The sequence below is a fragment of the Trachurus trachurus genome (genome assembly GCF_905171665.1).
Source record: "Trachurus trachurus genome assembly, chromosome: 18".
Taxonomy (NCBI): domain Eukaryota; kingdom Metazoa; phylum Chordata; class Actinopteri; order Carangiformes; family Carangidae; genus Trachurus; species Trachurus trachurus.
The window spans coordinates 17,089,397-17,108,885 of record NC_139909.1 but is presented as its reverse complement, the minus strand read 5'-3'; the positions used below and the strand labels follow the sequence as shown (position 1 = coordinate 17,108,885).

Genomic DNA, 19,489 nt, shown 5'->3' with positions numbered 1-19,489 from the left:
GCGAACGTTGGAGGTTTCAGCTAAAGAGTCGATGAGAGAAGCAGTCACTGAGTACAAACAATGAGGTGTTAAATTAAAACACACTGTATGATTGGTCAGAGGTCCCCAGTTGGATAGAAGATACATCAATATTCATGTCCAAAAGTGATGGATGTTCTGGTATGAATTGCCATTTTCACCTATTCTGTGAAATACTTCAATATGTACTCCAAGTGGCACCAAGTTTGGGTGATTTGGATAAATGGATTTGGTCCCAGTAAACATGCCTGTGTGGGCCCACTGTGGGTAGTTGTAGGTTTACTGTGGGACACTGTGGGCAGGCCAAGACCCACATTGCTCCCATGTGGGCCCTACACGAGTTTGCCCAACTAAACCCAATTGTCAGCTTGCCCAGATAATGTCCACATGGTCCTCCTGTGTGTTAGCGCATACTGGGCCTACAGCAGTTTTGCTCTTTTGGGGCCCATTGAAGGTTTTCTGAGGGAAACCCAGTATGGCCTTGCCCACAGGGGCCCCTTGCGTGGGTTAGCCCATGCAGGGCATCAAGCAGTCTTGCCCTTTTGGAGCTCAATGGTGGCCCCTATTCCTCTTAGGTTTGGGAAGCGCACACTCTGCCCAGAGTGGCCTTACTGTACATGGGCCCCATGTTTGGTGGGGTGATCCCTGCTATAGCACTGAGCACGAATAGCCTACTGAACAACACAAGATTGACTTATTTTTCTTTAGTTAGCTAAATGTCTTGACAACTGTTGCAATTTTCATCAATGAGGGCTCTCTGGCTCTTCATTTAGAAACATCATCTATTTGTCCAATACTTTAGCTTATGGCCAAATAAATGCAAATGTAATGACATTCCCATCAGCCTCAGTTGTACCTTGTTTTTGAAGCTACTTGTTGCACTTGTTTACATGCTAACACACCACAACTAAAATGAAGAATGGTGTTAATACCAAACTATTTTGAGTTTTTACAACAACAGCAACAAGACTTTATGGGTGTGGCTGCTACAGACTCTACAGACCATCAGCAGCCATTCATTCAAATGTCCTGAGACTGAAACCAACAAGTTTACGACCCTCTGCTCAGGTGTTTTTAAGTCAGTGTAGGAGAAACAAAGACAATCTGTGAAAGCAGGCAGAGGGGAGGGAAATTAAGGCGTCAAGTCAGCATTGTTCTTAGATAAGCTGAGAGGAGATTTTGAAAAACTAAATCACAGTTTATCTTTAACAAGCAACTCTAACGAAGGGAAAAAATATTGGGTTTTCAATTCCAGTGAAACAATGATTCTCAAGAAGGTGGTTTACTCAGTTACTCGTCGCTCTGCTGCTATCACAAACACAGCTGTGATCTCTGTTCTTCTTGTCAGACTTGTCTTGAGAAGACAAACAGGGATCTAACGCTGCTATTATTGGAAACACAGCAAACAGAACATTTTAGGAAGTAAGTGGACACAGTGTAAGCTGTCATCCAATCACAGAGGTGTTTTACAGCCAGTTCTCTTTTTCTAGACATGCTGTAAATCAAATGTTCATGTCACAACCGCCTGATGTATATCTACTGTACAGCAGTTTGGCTCGACAACAATGACGGCAGCGTTCCAGTGTGTAATGTGTGTTTTTTTTTAACCTGAGCAGGAGTCAGATATAGCAATCTGCTCCTGGCACATGCAGCGCTATATAAAGAATCTGATGAACTTGCACCTTCATATGATAACTTTCAGAGCTGCCAATCTTCTGCAGACATTTGTGGTCTCCAGAGGATGAATCCTGATGACTTTGGTGGTCCACTAGCTTTCCATCTAGAGACATCATCAGTTCAAAAAAATCATATTTGTCCAAATCATTGAATTGCCCCACCCAGCCATGGGGCCCTTATGGGGCCACTGTGGGCAGAAAACTGGTCCCACTTGCAGCCCACTCTAGGGCACATGTGGGCTCTACAGTTGCACAAGTTGCACAGCCCACAGTGTTGGCTTCCCAATGGACCCAATGGACTCCAAAAGGGCAAGACTTCTGCATGGTTGCCAAGAAAACCCTCATGGGACTACAAAGAATATGGGCATTCTCTAGGCAAGCCAAAAAGCCAAAAGCATTACAAAGGCCTTTTCGGGTTAGGGTCAGATTTTTGTTGTTGTCTCGTGCCAACATCATATCTGATTGTTGCTGCAGAGTTGTTTTGCCTTGCCTCTCCATTTCTTGTCTTACCAGTTTTTGTTGTCATTTGCTTGAACCTTTTCATTGCAATCCAGCAACAAGATCAGAGGAAGTAGGATGAGGCGTGGATATATGAAAACAGGAATGGTGACTGTACATCTATGGGTCATCCTGCTCTCTTCTCAAAAATTTCCTACAAAAGGGAACAAGATTGGAGGAGGAGCTGTTGTTTTTGTCTTTTTAAGGTGATGACAAGTGTCCTATACAGCGAGTTTGTTAAAATGTCATCCAGTTCAGGTCTTGTAATTGTACCAGAGGTGCGTTGCGTAACTCTGTCAGTCAGTCTCCAGCTGTTTTATGAATTGTGAGCATGACATTGCTTTTTAACAGCAAAGCAGAGTGGGGAACAGTAAGTAATTCTCTGTATATGTCCAAACAGACACTGAAGTATCAGTGAGATGGTGGGTTAAAGACCTCACGTGGTTATAATCACAAGTTTGTACTGATCACCAGCAGAAATATGACAAAACCAGTCATATGAAGAACTCCTCTTCTGTGCTTTGGAAACAGGGTGAGCATGACCAACTATTTCCATTTACGTTCACATGTTTGTCCCTATCAAGTCACAGTGAAAGTGACCAGATTTCATCATGAGTCGTTTAAACCCAGGTCTTCATCCACCTCCACGGTTTCACCTCCCCGAACAAGTCCAACAGGCCTCTGGTTTCATAGAAGGAAATGTCTCAGTTACTCAAAAGAGAAGTCATCAGCAGGGGTTCATTGTATTTGCTGGCTTCATTGTCAGGTTTTCCTGTTATTCCACTAAATTCAAAGGAATAAAATCTGAGGAAATGACTTATGGTGGAGAAAGAGAACAAGTGGGTGTCTTCTATATTTGATAACTGGGAATTTCTTAACTATTTTATGAAGTGTGACTTCATAATCCCAGAGGTTTACACCTTTACCGGAGTTTTGGTTTTACTTTAAAAAAAAAAAAAAGAAAAAGAAAAAGGAAAAAAAAGAGTAATCTCTCTCACTCTCCAGTTTTTGGCTGCAGCCCAAAGCTTTGATGCCTCGTTGCAGTAAAGATTTAAAAGGGAGAGGCGACTTCCTCAGAATGTTGCTACAGTAGCAATGTGTTCTCTACATGTTTGTGCTACATGCATAGCCTATTACAGGCCGCTTGCATTTTTGTGGAAACACAGGAATTTGCAGAGCTGATGTGCAGCCCTCTGTTTGTTTACTGTTTGCAGTCTGTTAACATAAGAGGGAGAGTGCTTGCATAATACCGCAGAGACATGAGGGGGTTAAAATGTTGCTTGCGCACAACTCTGGACCTGTGCATGAATAATGAAATGTCATGATACAATATTTACACCAAACTAAATGCTTTTGTTTGGAAGTTTTGAAAGGGGGTGGGGGGCAGATTGTCTTTCCTCCAGAGTGAAAATATCTCAACAAACATTGGCTGGACTGACATAAAATCTTCAGACATTCCCAGAAGAGGAATCAATAACGGATTATCCTCTGATTTTCTCAATGAGGCACTTCGCCAGCCACAATGAGATCAAGATTTAATCTCAAATGTCTCAAAAACAATTGGAAGGATTGTTGCACCAAAGTCCAATGTTCAGTTTATCCTACTGTCAATGCACATCTCACACAACCAACTTTTATTCACAAATGTTACCATGCTAACATGCTAAGCTAAGATGGTGAACATAGTGCTGTAAACTTTACAGCATTACAGTGTGAACACTTAGCATTTAGCTAAGGCCTAGACAGAGTGTCCACTGTGTATTATTAGCACTTCCTTATAAACTGTTGGCATGGCAGCAGCAGACTCTTAGACTATTTGTTGACCTGCTGCAGTTTGATAGCTTGGGAAAAAGCTGGCTTCATTTTTTACTTCATGTCAAGTTGTCAACTGCTGTTATCAGTAACAATTAAACAAACTGGGACATAGAAAGTTTTATGTTTCAACTTTAATACGATCTTTATCAGAACGTGCTAATCTGTGTGTTTAGCCTACTTGTCTCTGCAAACACGTAAAACAGCTGAGCCCTAACGCAAGCGTGAGCGCTACTACGTGTGGAAACAGCTTGTTTACAGTGGCAACAGGTTTACACGTAGATCGATGTTGTCTGTAAACCTGGTTTCCCTCATTTTTGACCTGCCCTCATGGCTGAAAAAGTGAGACAGGAAATTAGCGCCGGCATCAAAAAGAGAAGCTGGTGTTAGAACCGATGAAGGAATTATCAGTGGCATAGAAATATGAGGCTTGTAAATGACACTTCTTTTGTTTGGGTTGTGAATGAAAGGGTGTAATTTGTCAGAGATTGATAACACAAGATTTGGTGCCTGCCAGCAGTTTACCAAAAGTGAAGCTGGAGGTGTAGTCTGTACCTGATCCAAGAGCAGTTAACTATGGAGCTATGCCAGAATGAAAAACGTCTTCCATTCTTTTCTTTTCTTTTTTTGTCCTTACAGGAACATTTGTGTATTTATCTTTACCGAAAATGTACCTGCAGTGTCACTGTTTAATTATCTACTCTGCTTTCGGTCATAGTCTCAATCCCAATCCCCCCCCACCCCCCACCCCCCACCCCGAGCTTCACAGGAATAGTCACATGACTCAGGCTGTCTAAAGGGAAGTTGTGAGCGGCAGACAAGAAACAAAAAAACACAGAAAACAAGAGGCTGCATCTGCCATCCCGATGGCTCACAACTGGCTCCAGATGTCCTAATAAGGCATGTTAATGTGCTCGTGCTGAGCAGAAGGAATGACACCCTGTCTGCTTTTTTTTTCTCATCCAGTTATCTTTACAAGAGGGTTGCGTCAGTCTGCTGATGAGCTAATTTCCTTCTTTTTTTTTTTCATTTGTCTGACTTAGAGAGGCGGTTAGGTAAAAACACAACAGGAGCAGGGCAGACAGGAGGAAGGGTCAGTCTGGGGGAATTCCTTAACTTCTCTAAGGTTTATTTTCAACTTATGTCATTCTGATAAACTGTTTCTTAAAAGAGAGGATTATTGCAGCAGAAAACTTTATGCCAGCCGATTATGTAACATCTGAGAACAAATCTGAAATGTGACTTTTTTTGGACTCTCTCGCGGCCACCGTGTCCCCAGAGTGAGCTATTCATGATAAGCAGAATAAAAGGCGTTGAGCCACTTGAATAGCTCTTATCACAATACTTTCTCTGCGCTGGGCGTTGCTTTGTATTCATGTGAAACACTAATGTGGTGGACTTATTACTAATTATGGAGGCCACTTATTCTGAAACCAACATAATGTCCTAAAATGGAGTTTATGGAGGCTGTATGTGGGAGGGGGAGAGAGCTTCACTTGTGATTCCTCCTTTGTTTTGACTGTATTTCGGTCCCCTCCACTGCCCCTTTTTAAAATAAATTAATGACTTTAAGCCCTTTTTAGATGATGTGATTAATGTGGTGTTGACTGCTTTGTTGTGGAAATGCTCCTGAGCTCGGGGACCAATCAGAAGCTAGACTAAACAGGAAGAGGAGGTGGCTTCCTGTGCAGGCCTGAAGGAGTTGCCGTTAACATGTGATTGTACTGAATCTACTGGAAGGACTTTCTCAAGGAGCCCGAAGAACAATAGGTTGACCTAAGTAAAAGTAATCCAGGTCAGACAGATCTGTTTGAACTTCATCTTCATCTATTCGCTCAAGAAGTGTAAAGCAAAAATGTAATATCGTATGTTGGTAGATATGTTCATGTACTTTATATAAAAGGGTTAGATTAGATAAGAGATTGAAATCACTCACATGTCCGTCTAATATGAAGGTGGAACCTGGAGGTGGTTAGCCTAGCCTAGCATAAGGACTCCAGTGTCCAGTGTTGTCCATTTGGCCAAACAGCTACCATAAAGCTGCAGTTTGTTTTAATTCTTAGAATAAGAAACATGATTTATTGTTGTCTGGGTTGTTTTTTGCTATTTCTTCCTGCTAAGGTGAAAATGTGTGCTGGATCTTGATTGTAGTGATTATATAAGGAATGAGCTGCAGGGCAGAAACGTTTTCTTTCACTTGGATCCAAAATATAAAACAACTTGGCATTTATCTTTAGATTTATAGGTCCCTAATCATAACAGCAGGACCAGGCAAGATGCTAAATAACCTTTAAAACCTGGGTCTAAATGTGCACCTTTCTGTCAGAGCCCAACAGCATTATGGGGTTGTGCAAGTGACGCTAACAGAACTTGGCGGTAAAGCTTTTTCCAATTTGACCTTCTAACGCTGGCGCACAGGATGCCATCTTTTTTTTATTTTCTTCAGAGGTGTGAATAATGTCAGTGTTATGTAACAGAGTGGTCTATTCATGAGAGCTTCATAAAAGTGACACAACCTTGGCTTACCATTTTCTGAAAATGTTACTGCTGTTAAAAGATTACCTTCCCTTGTTTGAAGTCTGTACTGACAGAAACTTTCCCTCCTCACAGTTGGTATTAAAAGATTAATATTCCCAGAGTGCGTTTCTACAGGTGTTTCCAGCTAAGACACTGTGTGGCCTTTAGCTGTCCCATCCTTCATCCTCAAATGTGAATGTAAGTGGATGTAAAACAGGACTTAAGTATCAATTATTAATTGCTAAAATATGACAACTCTGGGATAACTTTAAAAAAAAAGGAACAAAATAAAAAAGAGGAACAAAAAGGATGATCTAATATCTTAAATATGCTGTTGTGCTTGGATCTTAAGTTCAATTGTGTAAAATCAAGAACAAACCATGATCACACATGTGACTGATGCAGACTGACCCCACGCAGCCGCTCTGCTTTACTGTACATATTTTGAAAGTCTGTGATTGCACAACTATTGCAATTGCATCCTTGACCTTTTATCAAAATATGTGAACAATTCCCCAACGCAATGATTCAGTTTAAGTGGAAGGAGCCTCCAGTGTGTGGAATCGGGTGAGGGAGGTCATATCTACGTCACATCCAGTGGGAGATGATTAAATATTTGATGATGTGCAACAATTTCAGGTTTGAGAAACACGTTATTTTTACATTTTTCTTTTTTTTTCTTTATTCTTTTTTATGTCATCATTTAACTAAAAGAAACAGGATTTCGCCCAACTTTTTTTGAAAAATTGCTTGTTCCCCTCACAGGTGAGAGTTAGCTCAGCATGGCTTAGTAGACTGGAAGCAAAAGGAAAGCTAGCCTGCCTGGCTATGTGCTAAGCTAAGTTAATATGAACATGAAGGCCCAGTCTTTAAATTGAGCTAAGCTAACTGGATGGAAAGATGGATGATGATGGAAAAACAGGCAAAAGAGTTTTACTGAAATTCTCAGCAAGAAGCAAGAAAAGTGAATATGTTTCATTCCATATATGTTGATCTACCGGTACTCCTCTGAGGGAAAGGGTTTTTGCGATCAAATATTTTTATTTTCATTCAACAAATTAAGTCAAAAACAGAGGCATTTCAGGGGATACAATATTACTGGAATAGATTCTCACAGCAAGCATACCAACAGTGGGCCCAAGACATAAGAACATGTCATGGGATACCATAGAGAACACAGTGATGGTAATGATAATAAAACAAGAAAGGTAAGATTAATTACAAAAAGGATGACAGTCATAGTAAAACATAGATGACCTGAATAAAAATGAATAAATACAATAAAATAATCTCTGGAGTAAAGGGTTCAGAATAGATAAGACATCAAACAACTTGTGGTTTTCGATACACACCCCATCATCATCGTCAGTGTAAGTCTGTGGTCATAATTCAGCATCACACTCCCTTCCTTCCTCAGGAGAGACTGTGAGAGTTTGTTTTATTATATTTGAGTGATGACATCAAGGACTGACATTGTGTTCCACTTTCATACCAACCAGTATTTTCTCAGGGTTTTTGTAGCGTTTGTGAGCTGTGAACAGCCCTGCGAGAGGCCTCGCTCTTTCTTACTCACCACCACCATCCACTGACTAATATCGTCTACAATGTTGCTGCTGCCTCTTGTTGCCTCTGTGAGTCCTCAACTGCGTCTGTAAAAACTGTCAGGGGCGTCTCGCGCACGTCATCATCGGCAGAGGCAAAGAGGCCTCTGATGAAAACGATGGCAACGTTCATGGCTTTTTCTGCTTGCGTCGTATGAAAGGAGCCGTTAGTCAGCCTTAAAGAACCACACCGTCTTGCTGAGGAGCTATTAATAGCCACACAGACGGTCCTACTTTTTTCTCTCTTAGGAGAAAGCTGCCCGGGCAAAATCCCCCTTTCCCTGCTCATTTCCTCCCCACCCTCCACTCTGCAGAATGCCATGTACTGTGACAAATCTCTCACAAAATGTATTTTTAGCCTCCACCGACCGCACTCTCCTATTTCTGCTGTAGCTGGTGTATAGAATCAACACAAAGTCAAAGAGGTTATAAATATATTAGAAACACATCCAGCACACCGGGGGAGTTGAGCAGCCGTTGTGAGAGGAAAGGACTGACATTGACCTTCTCTGACATATTTGTCTGCTGATTCATTCATCATTTATTATTCAAACCAGACCAGACTTCGCGCATGACTTGACCAGCTGCAGTTTTTGTGTCGTCTGGTTTCACAGAGAATCATTACGCTGCTCAGGATCTCACAGATAAACCCAAAATTGTGGTTTTGTGAAGAGACACAGCTAAAATCTACATGGACAGTGAAAGCGTTTATTAATACTGGTGAAAATATGAAGTCCTGTTTTGTTTCGATGATCCAACACTGTCCTCTGCTCTGCCTATTTTTCTCAAGTCTGAGCTGCATTTCCCTCATAAACTGCACATAATCACAAAAATATTGATCATTATTATTAATATTTAGTGTTATAATATGAGTAATGGCTAATTAGTAGGTTCGTTTTTTCAAATTCAGAATTTATCTACAGTAAGTGATGAGATAAAAAGCCATGAAGTAGCTCAGAAATGTGTTTATGCTTTTAACTGTACACCTGTCTGCTAGACTCTGGTGTATTAATGCTGTTTTTAAACAGTTTTTGAGGATAAGTTTCATATTTATATTTTGTTAAGTCATTGTGGGTTTTCTTCAGTTGTTTCCCTTCTACACCTAAACTAAATTTTAATGTGAATGTGGCGGTAATCATTGACTTTTGTCATGCTCATGTGATCAGTTTTAAGTTAACAGTGTAATGGATGAGGGAAATTGAGGAAATAATGAGATCCTTCACTTTAGTAAAAGTAAAAGAGTTCAGAAATACAGATTTTTTTTTTTTACTTTAGTAAAAAAAAAAAAAGCATCAGGAAAATACACTTAAAGTATCAAAGCGTTCTGTTATAGGATTATAGATTAGTCATCATGAAACTGTTTTTAGATTAGGTTGTGTGACACAAACAGTTAATCATTATATGTGTTTAGGTGATATGGAATAGAAGCAGAAAGTACCATAATATAGTAAATCAGTGACTCAAAGTGTACATATAAATGTATTTAGTTACTTTCACCACTTACAACAGTATTTTTTGTATTGAATTGAATTGAACTGAATGAACTTTATTGATCCCCCGTGGAGGGAAATTTGTTTGTCCCAGCACCACATAACAATAAAAGGCAAAAACACAATATATATAAATGGACAGATAAATACTAACCCTTGAGTTGTAGTTCTCTTTCTCCATAGGCGTCATGTTTGCTACCTTTGCCCTCAGGTCGTGGGCGGGGTCTGAGTTTACAGACATGCCTGTTGAAGTACATCATTTAGCAGCTGGTATCAGAGAGTGAGGTAAAACATGAGGTATTTTGATAGGATCACCTCATTGAACTGATGAAAAGATGAATATTGTTCTTAAACAATAATGACCAGTGCTACATCTTTATATAAACTCAGTTCTTAAATATGTATTTTTCAGATATAGCTCTGTTCAGTCATTTGTTCATCTATGAGGTAATTTTTTATGAGGTTTGTTATTTCTCTTTTCAAGATGTTCTCAGTTCCTCTAACTTTGCCCTCCAGCTGTGGATGTTTTTCTCTCATACCCGTGTGAAATTGTGTAAATCCATGAGATCATACCTATTTCTGTGGCCAAACTAACTTCACAGTTTGATGCCATGTCCACAGTGTGCGTCATCACAGATTATTTGAACTAAATATAACTTCTCTTGGATCTGACACCTTCTGTGAAATTCAACCATTTTTAGTTTTGAACTATTTTTGAGTGTGAAACTGCTTAAATCTTTTCCATCGCGATGACACGATCGTCCACCCACAAACAATAACCCTCACAGTTTACAGCAGCTTTGATATTACCTCAAACAGCTAGAAATGTCAATCTTATCCCAGAGATAGGAATAATATACATTTTATTATCTTAAAATTAGAAGACAATAAAGACACTAGAATAATGGGAACAAAATATTTAATGCTCAGTAATGCAATAAGTGCTCGTTTTCCATAATGATGCCCATAAACTGATCTAAAAGAGGTTATATCAGCCTCACCCCAGCTCAGACACAAGGCCAAAGGTCTAAAACTTAGCTGAGGCTCCCCCTAGAGGCTGTAACTTTTATTACACCTCACAAATGGAAGATGTACTGTATACCATGATCTAAAGTTATTCTTGAGTGCTGGAAAAGAGAAAATCGATACATGACACCATAAAGAGGCTTTGTGTACAGATGTGTGCAGAAAAAGAGAGATACAGTACTGTGCAAAGGTTTTAGGCAGGTGTGGAACAAAAGCTGAATGCTTTAAAAGATGGAAGTGTTAGGCCTAATATTTTTTTTTCAATTAACAAAATGCAGTGAATAAAGAGAAGAGAAACCTAAGTCAAATCAATATTTGGTGTGAACACGTTTAACCTTCAAACAGCATCAATTCCTCTACAGTAGGTAGCCTACACTTGCGCACAGTTTTTGAAGGAACTGGGCCGGTGTTTTTTTCCCAAATATCTTGGAGCATAACCACAGATCTTGTGTGGATGGAGGCCTCCTCAGATCCTAATTGCAGACAGACTGGATGATGTTGAGCTCAGGGCTCCGTGGGGGGGGGGGGGCGGCCACACCATCACTTCCAGGACTTGTTGTTCTTCTCTAGTTCTAAATTACACTTGCTGAATGTTTGGGGTTGTTGTGAATAAATTTGGGTCCAATCAGATGCCTCATTGATGGTATTGCATGATGGATTAGCAGCATTTTTTCTCGCCTGCCTAAAACCTTTGCACATTACACACAAAACAATACTAAATAAATAAACCAGGCCATGGTCATATCTTACTGTACTGCAATGTCATTCCTTTTAATGTACACGTGGATGCTCCATGGTCGGCTCCTGGTTTGGTCTCTGATCAACTTGACAGATGTGTGATGTGATCCGAGCTCCACAAGATACCGAGTGTGTCCCTCAGAGGAATGATCCCTGCACACAGTGCGGACGCCTCATCGGTGGTGGTTAGCCAACTATTGGGGCTATCGTATGCTATCAAGCCCCTCTCCATCTGCAAGAATCCCATGAACGCTCATCTTTTTTTCCTACGGCACCTCCTCTCCTAACACATCACACACATTTACTACACTCACTCTTAAGTGATCTCCTTGCACATATAGCACTTTGGTCCACTGGGTTTTTAAAGTGCTTTATAAATAAAGTTGGTATGGTATGGTATATAGCTTTTATGGATGGATTCAGTGCTGGCATCATGATCCTACAACTGGGCAGAGGATTGTTATGATGCTATGTAAAGCCCTTTGAGACAAACTGTTTGTAAAAATGGGCTATACAAATAAAATTGACTTGCCCTTGCCTTACTGCACTGAAGCTTTAGTGTTGCCCTTATAAAAATTCCCTATCAGGCAAATGTGAATGTAAATATAGAGGCTAATCATGAATAAGCCTCACCTGAACATTTGAATGTACTTATTTGTTCAGGATTAAGCCTGATTAAGACACACAAGGGTCTAACAAAAACAGAGTTATTAAACATATCTTTAATTTAGTAGTGAGCTAAAGGCAATGTGTCATTATAAGACCGATTAGTGTCATTAAACGGAGGAGGATCAAACAGGGGATAAACAGCAGCCTTGGAGATTTTATAATGGGTTGGTAAATGGTTTATTAGCCATCACTTGTAATCTACAAAAGCCTTAATGGAGGGTGTTTTTATAATCCTTTAATGCACCTCTCAGGCCGCATGGGGAGCTGATTCCCCCGGTCGCCTCCTTCCTGGAGGAGGGCGCTCTCGGCTCAGTTTCCAGCCTGTGCACAGAGAAGAGAAGAGAAGAGGTTGTGGTTGTGCTGGTTTTTACAGTACGAGCTACCGGGACAGCAGCTGCGGGTCTTACTAGTCCTATTTATACCTCGGGTTAACGGCACCAGTGAGCAAGGCACCGCTGCACCGTGAGCACCACCAACACCAACACCAACACCTCACCACATCCGAGCCGACATGGACTTCTCTATCCGCGCCGCCAACGTGGAGGACTGCAAGGACATCGCGCGGATGATCATGGTGAGAGAGGGGGGGGGGGGGGGACACGTGTGTGCAGCTGTGGACATTTAGCAGCTATGACTCACATGCTTACGTCAGAAGATCACTTCATATAGACGATGTTGTTGTTGTTAGATTATTGAGGTATTGTTATTAGTCCTTAACTGGCGCGTGTATGCAGCTGATGTGCATGCAGCTGCCAGAGGCGCCGCTTCCAGCCATGTGTTTGAACGGGAAACAGGATGTGGAGCTATTACTCACATGTTTACAGAAGTGTGGTATGTTAAGAGGAAGAATACATGATGACAACTGATGTTGTGTTTGTTTTTTGTCTCCCCACAGGAACTGGCTGAGTATGAGAAAGTGGCAGACCAGGTGAAAGTCAACCAGAGAGGTAGGTTTATTATATGAGGAGTTAAATGTGCCACCCTGTGCCCCCTGACCTTCTATTTACATGTAGGCCCTATTTGACCTTCATAAAATATAAATAAATAAAAAATAAAATAAAAAGGGATGCACTTAAATGGACAGATGGGAAAATTCTTTCCCTGACCTTGTGAGGCAGTGCTGACGAAACCAGCTCACCACAACAGCCACTAAATGAGATTTTTTGGGTTTCCAGCAATGTAAACAATGTCGGCCTGTGCACTTTCTCTGCCAACGTGCCCAAGTCCATGTCAGCGAAGTGAGATCATGTTACCGTCCAAAGCTACTAGATGGATCTGATGGTCAGCCTGTACTGTGCACTAATTGCCTGCATGGTATAGTAAACAGTATTATATGTATATTTTGAGTTATATGATTTATTTGGGAAATGAAACGACTCCACTGCATCGAAAAATAAATTATTGTAAATCTGTTTTTTTCTGTTTTTCTTCTATGTTCTATGATTGATTTGATTTTCTGATGGATAGGTGTTCAATTATTTGCCTTCAAACAAAGCAGTTCCTTCAAGTTCATTCCTGAAGATCAGTTTATTAAAAACCACAGCATACTGTAACTGAAATTGATGTGTTTTTATTTTCACTATGTCACATTGATGTTGTTAAGGAAACTTAAAGGAAACATACAAGAAATTATTAGGAAGTTTAACATATTGTTTTATGAATTTAAGTGTTAGGGTTAAAACTTCCCCATGAATTCAATAAAAACACTGAATTTTGGTGGAAAAATACTGGATCCAGCCTGAAGAAATGTGTCAGTTTTCAGTTTTCAGATGTGACCTCAGTGTCCTCAAACGTAGCTCCAGCCTGGGCCTGCTGTGCTGAAAACAGGCCGCCACCTCTTTGTGAAAAGATCAGGGGACACGTGACCTTGATTTTGGGCCGTGTCTATAACCAGTCTATTAATTATACGTGTCTCTTGTTTTGTTTTTTTCTTGTTGTTTTTTTTAACACAGTCTTGGAGCAGGATGGCTTCTCCAAGAACCCGTTCTTCCATGGGATCGTTGCCGAGGTGCCAGAACAGCAGAAAACCAAAGACGGTGAGGGAGAACCATGAACCATCAATCACACAGTTTCCTTATGACACTTAACAAATGTCAGACATTAGCAAACAGCTGTGGAGACGTGTGAGTGATGGAGTTTTACAGAGCCATGTTTTTCATATAAAAACACACGGTGTAGCTAGATGATAGATAAGAATTAACCCTAGAAAATGACACCCATCCCTTTTTACTCTTTGTACCTCTGCTCAGTCTGAATAGTGCTGCAGTAGTAGGTGTTGTCAACACCTCTCTAAAGTAAAGCACCTGTTGTGACTTCACTGTCTGGACTATGGCCAGCAGTGCAACATGCGTCGATTTGTCACCCTAGAAATTTGCAACGCAGCAGCATTTTTTTCTGCACCGCACAAGTCAGTCCAGGTTAACCCTTTAATTTCCGTTCTTGCAACAACATGGTTTTAGACGGATTAGACGTCACTTACTGATGTTTGCACCCCATAAATGCACATTATTTATAGATTTACTGTACAAACTGGGTTTAAATACTGTTATTTCATCCTCTCCTAGCCAGATTCCTCAGCCCAGAGCTTACCAGAATAACTGTGTCCTACAGCAAAGAAGAAAAAACATTCATTTTTTTTTGTGTTTTTGTATTGAAGGTTTATAATTAAGAAACCAAGAGCAGAGAGACTTGGAATATCCTGGTATTTTTACAGAAATGGTTCAACCAAAAATGATGTTTGTATGCCAGTATGACTTATACAATGGTTTCTGGAACACTCTTCCAGCCCTCACCAAAACAACAAAAAAAATTGGCCAGTTACTGGGAAACATTTGAGTCCCAGAGAGGCCATAAAAATCTCTAGACAGCTTTGCAGTGGAGGGAGGTGGGGGGGGGTCTTAAGTGTCTCAAAGCCAATCAATTGTGCTGAGTCCAAAAGTCAATTTGACTTCATTATCTCTGAGATTTTCAGCACTCACAAAAGCTCTCGTTGCAGCATATTGATCTCATGGAGGCGTCTGTCTGTCTTTATGTGCTTCCTCGAGGCCCAGCATAACTCAGCCCATGTTGACAGCTGTGGACACTATGATAAATTGAAACCCAACTTGACGACAGTGACAGAGTGTCACTTCAAAGGCGGCTGTGTAAACTCTGCTACGCCAGCAGTTACAACATTAGGCTTCATTTCAGGACCAGTCACTGTTGCTTTTAGCTATGTTCACCTGGTATTAACTGACTCGACGGACATGACACCAAAACAATGGGCTGGAAGACACTAAAACAGAAAAGAAGTCAAACTCAAACTCTATTCATATTGTGCTCATACTCAATTATTAATGGCACATTTGAGAGAAAGGGAGGGAAATCAGGTCAGTCAGTACCAAATTAAAACATTTTTAGTACAGACTGAATTGATTAATTCGCTGGCGGAATTATTTCATCAACTCTTCTGTGTTTCATTGTCTCTTTTTTCTCGAATGACCCCAATAAAAAAGTAGAAGTTATGCAACAAAGGATTCAGAGCAGGTTTATCAGCTCATTTATATAGGTGCTTTGTTACCTAATGTAACAGTATACTGCTGATGTGGCCTCTCTCCTCCTTACACACCAATTACATAACAAGGCTCACACACACACACACACACACACACATTGCTATTCCCCAGAAAGCAGTAATGAGGACATTAACATACGCTCTGGTGCCCAGCTGGGCCTTTTTCTTCCATGACACGGGTCTTTTTCCATATTGTCACCACTGTCCACAATCCACTAGCCCCAGACATCTGACTCCATACTGAGCAGCGGCTTCCTGTGTGTAGCCGACGTTTGCCCTACAACACCTTACAAAGCCTCAGATCACCCTTGATTTAGAATAATCAGGCTAAGCTAATCTACGACAGGATGTAGATTAGCTTGTTAAAATTGAAACGGGGCAAAAAACTAGACTGAACAGAGGAAAGGTTTCTACAGGTTAAAAAGATACTTAACTTTCTGAAATATGCTACATTAGCAGCAATAAACAAGAATATTGTTGATTTCCTGGCTAGCAAGCATTGTTAGCTAATGTCAGGAAATTTCCACTACAGATATCTTTAAAACTCCACTTATCAATACTTTATATCAAATGACCATGTGTTATTAACTGCTCTTAATTGCAAACTTGTAGAATTATCACCCAACTCTGCGATTAGCATCTATAAGCTAATTTGAACTATTTTACAGCATTTCTTATCAGTGTTTTTTTTTTTTTTTTTTAGCTGAAAATAGAAATCTGAAACAAAATGGACAAAGTGAATCTAGTTTTCAGGTGTTGACATGGCATGAAATTGACTAATACATGAGTCACTGAAATCAATCACTGAAAATGCAATGTAATGAAAAAACATACTGTAACTGATCAAGGGAAAATCCATCTTTATTCAATATCGTTATTGTTTCCTCAGATGTTGTATCACACCCAAATCCATAATTTGTCAGAGCCAGCCAGACTGTGTTTCCTGTCTCCAACAGGATTTTGTGTAGACATGTTTGACAACTACACCAAAACACTGTAGGCTAAAAAATCAGTACGGATTGTGTAACACCACATCTGCAATACACTGGCTACCAAGATTGATTAACACAATTCAGTGTGATTTGAATGTTGATGTGATGTTACAAAATGTAATATGACTTGACTTTTTTCACTGTTTTCTTTCAGGCCACACGAAGATCGGCTATGCACTTTACTTCTACTCCTGGAGCTCATGGTCAGGGAAAGCCATTTATATGGAGGACCTGTACGTGATGCCAGACTTCAGAGGTACAGTGAGCACACTGTCTCAAAAATAGACGTGCCATTGTTTTAACATGGTGAATATAATTTGTAAAAATGGCCCAGAGAAAATAAGCCAGAAAGTCAATGAAGCGTATCTGTGCAGTCTGTGCAGGAAATCTCGAGTCATGACTTGGTATCTGTCTTTCAGGGAAAGGAATTGGCAAAGCACTGATGAGCAAGGTAGCGCAGGTGAGCTAACGTCAACTCTTTGATTTGTGGCATTTCAGAAATGGACATGGTCTGCAGAAAGTGAACCATGGGCTTTTATTTTTGCTTTTAAGAAGGTCCTCCTCATTTGCACTGTTAAATAATGCATAACATGTCCTGGAGCTTGCACACATTGGTGAAAATTATCATCCGTAATGTCAGGACAGCTGTGCTCATATCTGTCTTTTCATTTAACTGTGTTGTCCTGAAGCTGGGCCTGGCTGCCGGCTGCAACCAGCTCAATTTCACCGTCCTGGACTGGAACAAATCATCTCTGGACTTTTACCACAGCCAGGGCTGCTTCGATATCACGGCTAAAATGGGCTACCACTGTATGCGCTGTGAGGGAGAGGCGCTGGAGCACCTGGCCCAACCCTAGCCGAACCGAACCACTGCGGGCTCGTGACCTCCTGACCTTTGCTACCATGAGGTCGACCCACATAGTACAGGGACAGAGCACCACTCAGTGGCCCCGGTCCAAAACTTGACAAGATCAGTCATGAAAAAGATTGAGTTTTTAAAATAATTGACTGTTTGCTAAGCTCCGTCCTCCTGAGTTATCATTTCTGCCTCAGCTAAGAAGCTTCAGATACCACGGTTACCAGAAGGGGTAGATTAAACCCTGAAATCCCAGTCTTTTTTCTTTCTTTCTTTATTTACAATCAAGGAAGAAAAGAAAAACAGACTTCTCATTTCAGTTCAACTAATTACAACAATTAGCCGATGCTAGCACGCTAAAACTGTTAACCAGGTGCCAGAATGATCCAGATTCAGCTCAAAAAATTCAAGTAGCTAATATCAACCCACAGCTTTTTCCATTCTCTTACGTATTTGCCACCAAACTTTTTAGTCACTCGTATTGAATTAAAACATTATCAAACACCTCATGAGCCTGTGCAGAAAAAAGAGGTTTGAAGGGTGTGCTGAGCTTAGTGATTATTGCTAAGCTGTGATTGGACAATCACTGTTTGGAGGAGGAGTTTAGCAAACACTTAATTATTTTAGTGTAAGCTAGTTGTAAGTTTTGGAGTGGGGCCTTTGCAATACATTTAAATAGTACATAACCAAGGCACTGAAATCCATGTTTTGTGTTTTTTCCTCGTGATACATCATGATAACTTTACCTCTCGGCCTAAAAGGTGAAACAATGATGAGTCAGCAGGTGTAAGAGTTGTGTACATGTGTGGTGGGGAGGGGGGATGGGCATATTTATTGGAATTTTAGTTAAAGTGAAATACGTTTTTGCACAAAGATCCATAAAAACCTTATGCATCGCAAAAACATTGATGTGTGTTTTATCGTACAGTACAACGGTTGAAAAAAAAAAGAGGGTGTTTTGGGTGTTTTATCCCTTTAAATTTATGATCAACTAAAACGACAGCAACCAAAGAGCTGGTCACCTCTCCACTCGTCTTCCAGACGAGGAGCACTGTACAGCTGTTGTTGAAGCACAATGTTGGTATATTTGCACTGTTTTCTTCCTTTTTAAGCTCTGTACATACAGAGGGTTCTCGTCATGAAGTCGTGCACTAAAGGAATCCGTTGGACTCGGACGAAAACCTCCGTCCATGCTGCCAAACAGCAAACTCTTGGGGCTGGTTTTCAAAGAGACGGACGAAGGTTTAGAATCGAACAAAAACGATCCATCTGGTGGAATTTGAAAACTAAAAAGAAAATCTTGGACTTGGACTCGGTCTGTGTCTCTGAACCTGTCCAGCTAAAATGAAAGTGGCACAACTCTGGTCTGCACTTCTGTTTTATATCCAGTCTCATTTTAAATAAGAGGGCTTTTGTATCATTTCCAGCCATTTAATGAAAACAGTCTGAGTTGTGATTTATATTTAGTTTGTTTTTCTCTCAATCTAAACAAGCAGGAACCACTGACCCTCCTGTGCCGTTTGCATTTCTCTTCATACTTTGTTTACAGAATAACCGAGTAAAGAATGTGCAATTGTTTTGTTTTTTTGTTTTTTTTTCCATCTCTGAGGGCCACTGTGTTGTAAGATAGCCACGTATTTTACTTCAGCGTGCAGAATCTACACAACTCACCGATGTGGAAAAGTACATTAAATGCGTCGTCATCCGCGCCGTTGCAGAGTGCATGACCCAAAAATCAATACAGAGTCCAAGGGAACATGAAGAGATATTTATATCCTCCCTCGTCTGCAACTTCCCAGCAGAACGCCAGACCCAGAGCTACAAATTATACAACTTGTAATGCTGTTTCCAACATGGATTCCTCAGACTGTTTCAAAATCAAATCGGGGAGTTCAGCCCTGATTCCTGTCAGATCCGCCGAGGAACAGCTTTGCATTCACAAGACAAGAGAGAAGAGGTTCATTCAGGTTGCGGTGTGCAGGGTGTACGTAGACAAAACAACCAGGGTGATGTATGGGGGTTCATTTCCTCAACTTTGGTGCT

The 19,489-nt window shown here is 40.7% G+C and overlaps 1 protein-coding gene across 1 annotated transcript; it reads left to right on the top strand.

Annotated features, from left to right (window-relative positions):
• The first annotated feature begins 12,479 nt into the window (after positions 1 to 12,479).
• sat2a.1 (spermidine/spermine N1-acetyltransferase family member 2a, tandem duplicate 1) lies at positions 12,480 to 17,576 on the top strand. Its single transcript, XM_083992507.1, has 6 exons — positions 12,480 to 12,619; positions 12,941 to 12,992; positions 13,998 to 14,081; positions 16,745 to 16,846; positions 17,010 to 17,050; positions 17,280 to 17,576. The coding sequence occupies exons 1-6, from the start codon at positions 12,557 to 12,559 to the stop codon at positions 17,445 to 17,447; spliced, it is 510 nt and encodes a 169-aa protein (XP_083848633.1). The 5' UTR covers positions 12,480 to 12,556; the 3' UTR covers positions 17,448 to 17,576.
• The last annotated feature ends 1,913 nt before the right edge of the window (positions 17,577 to 19,489 follow it).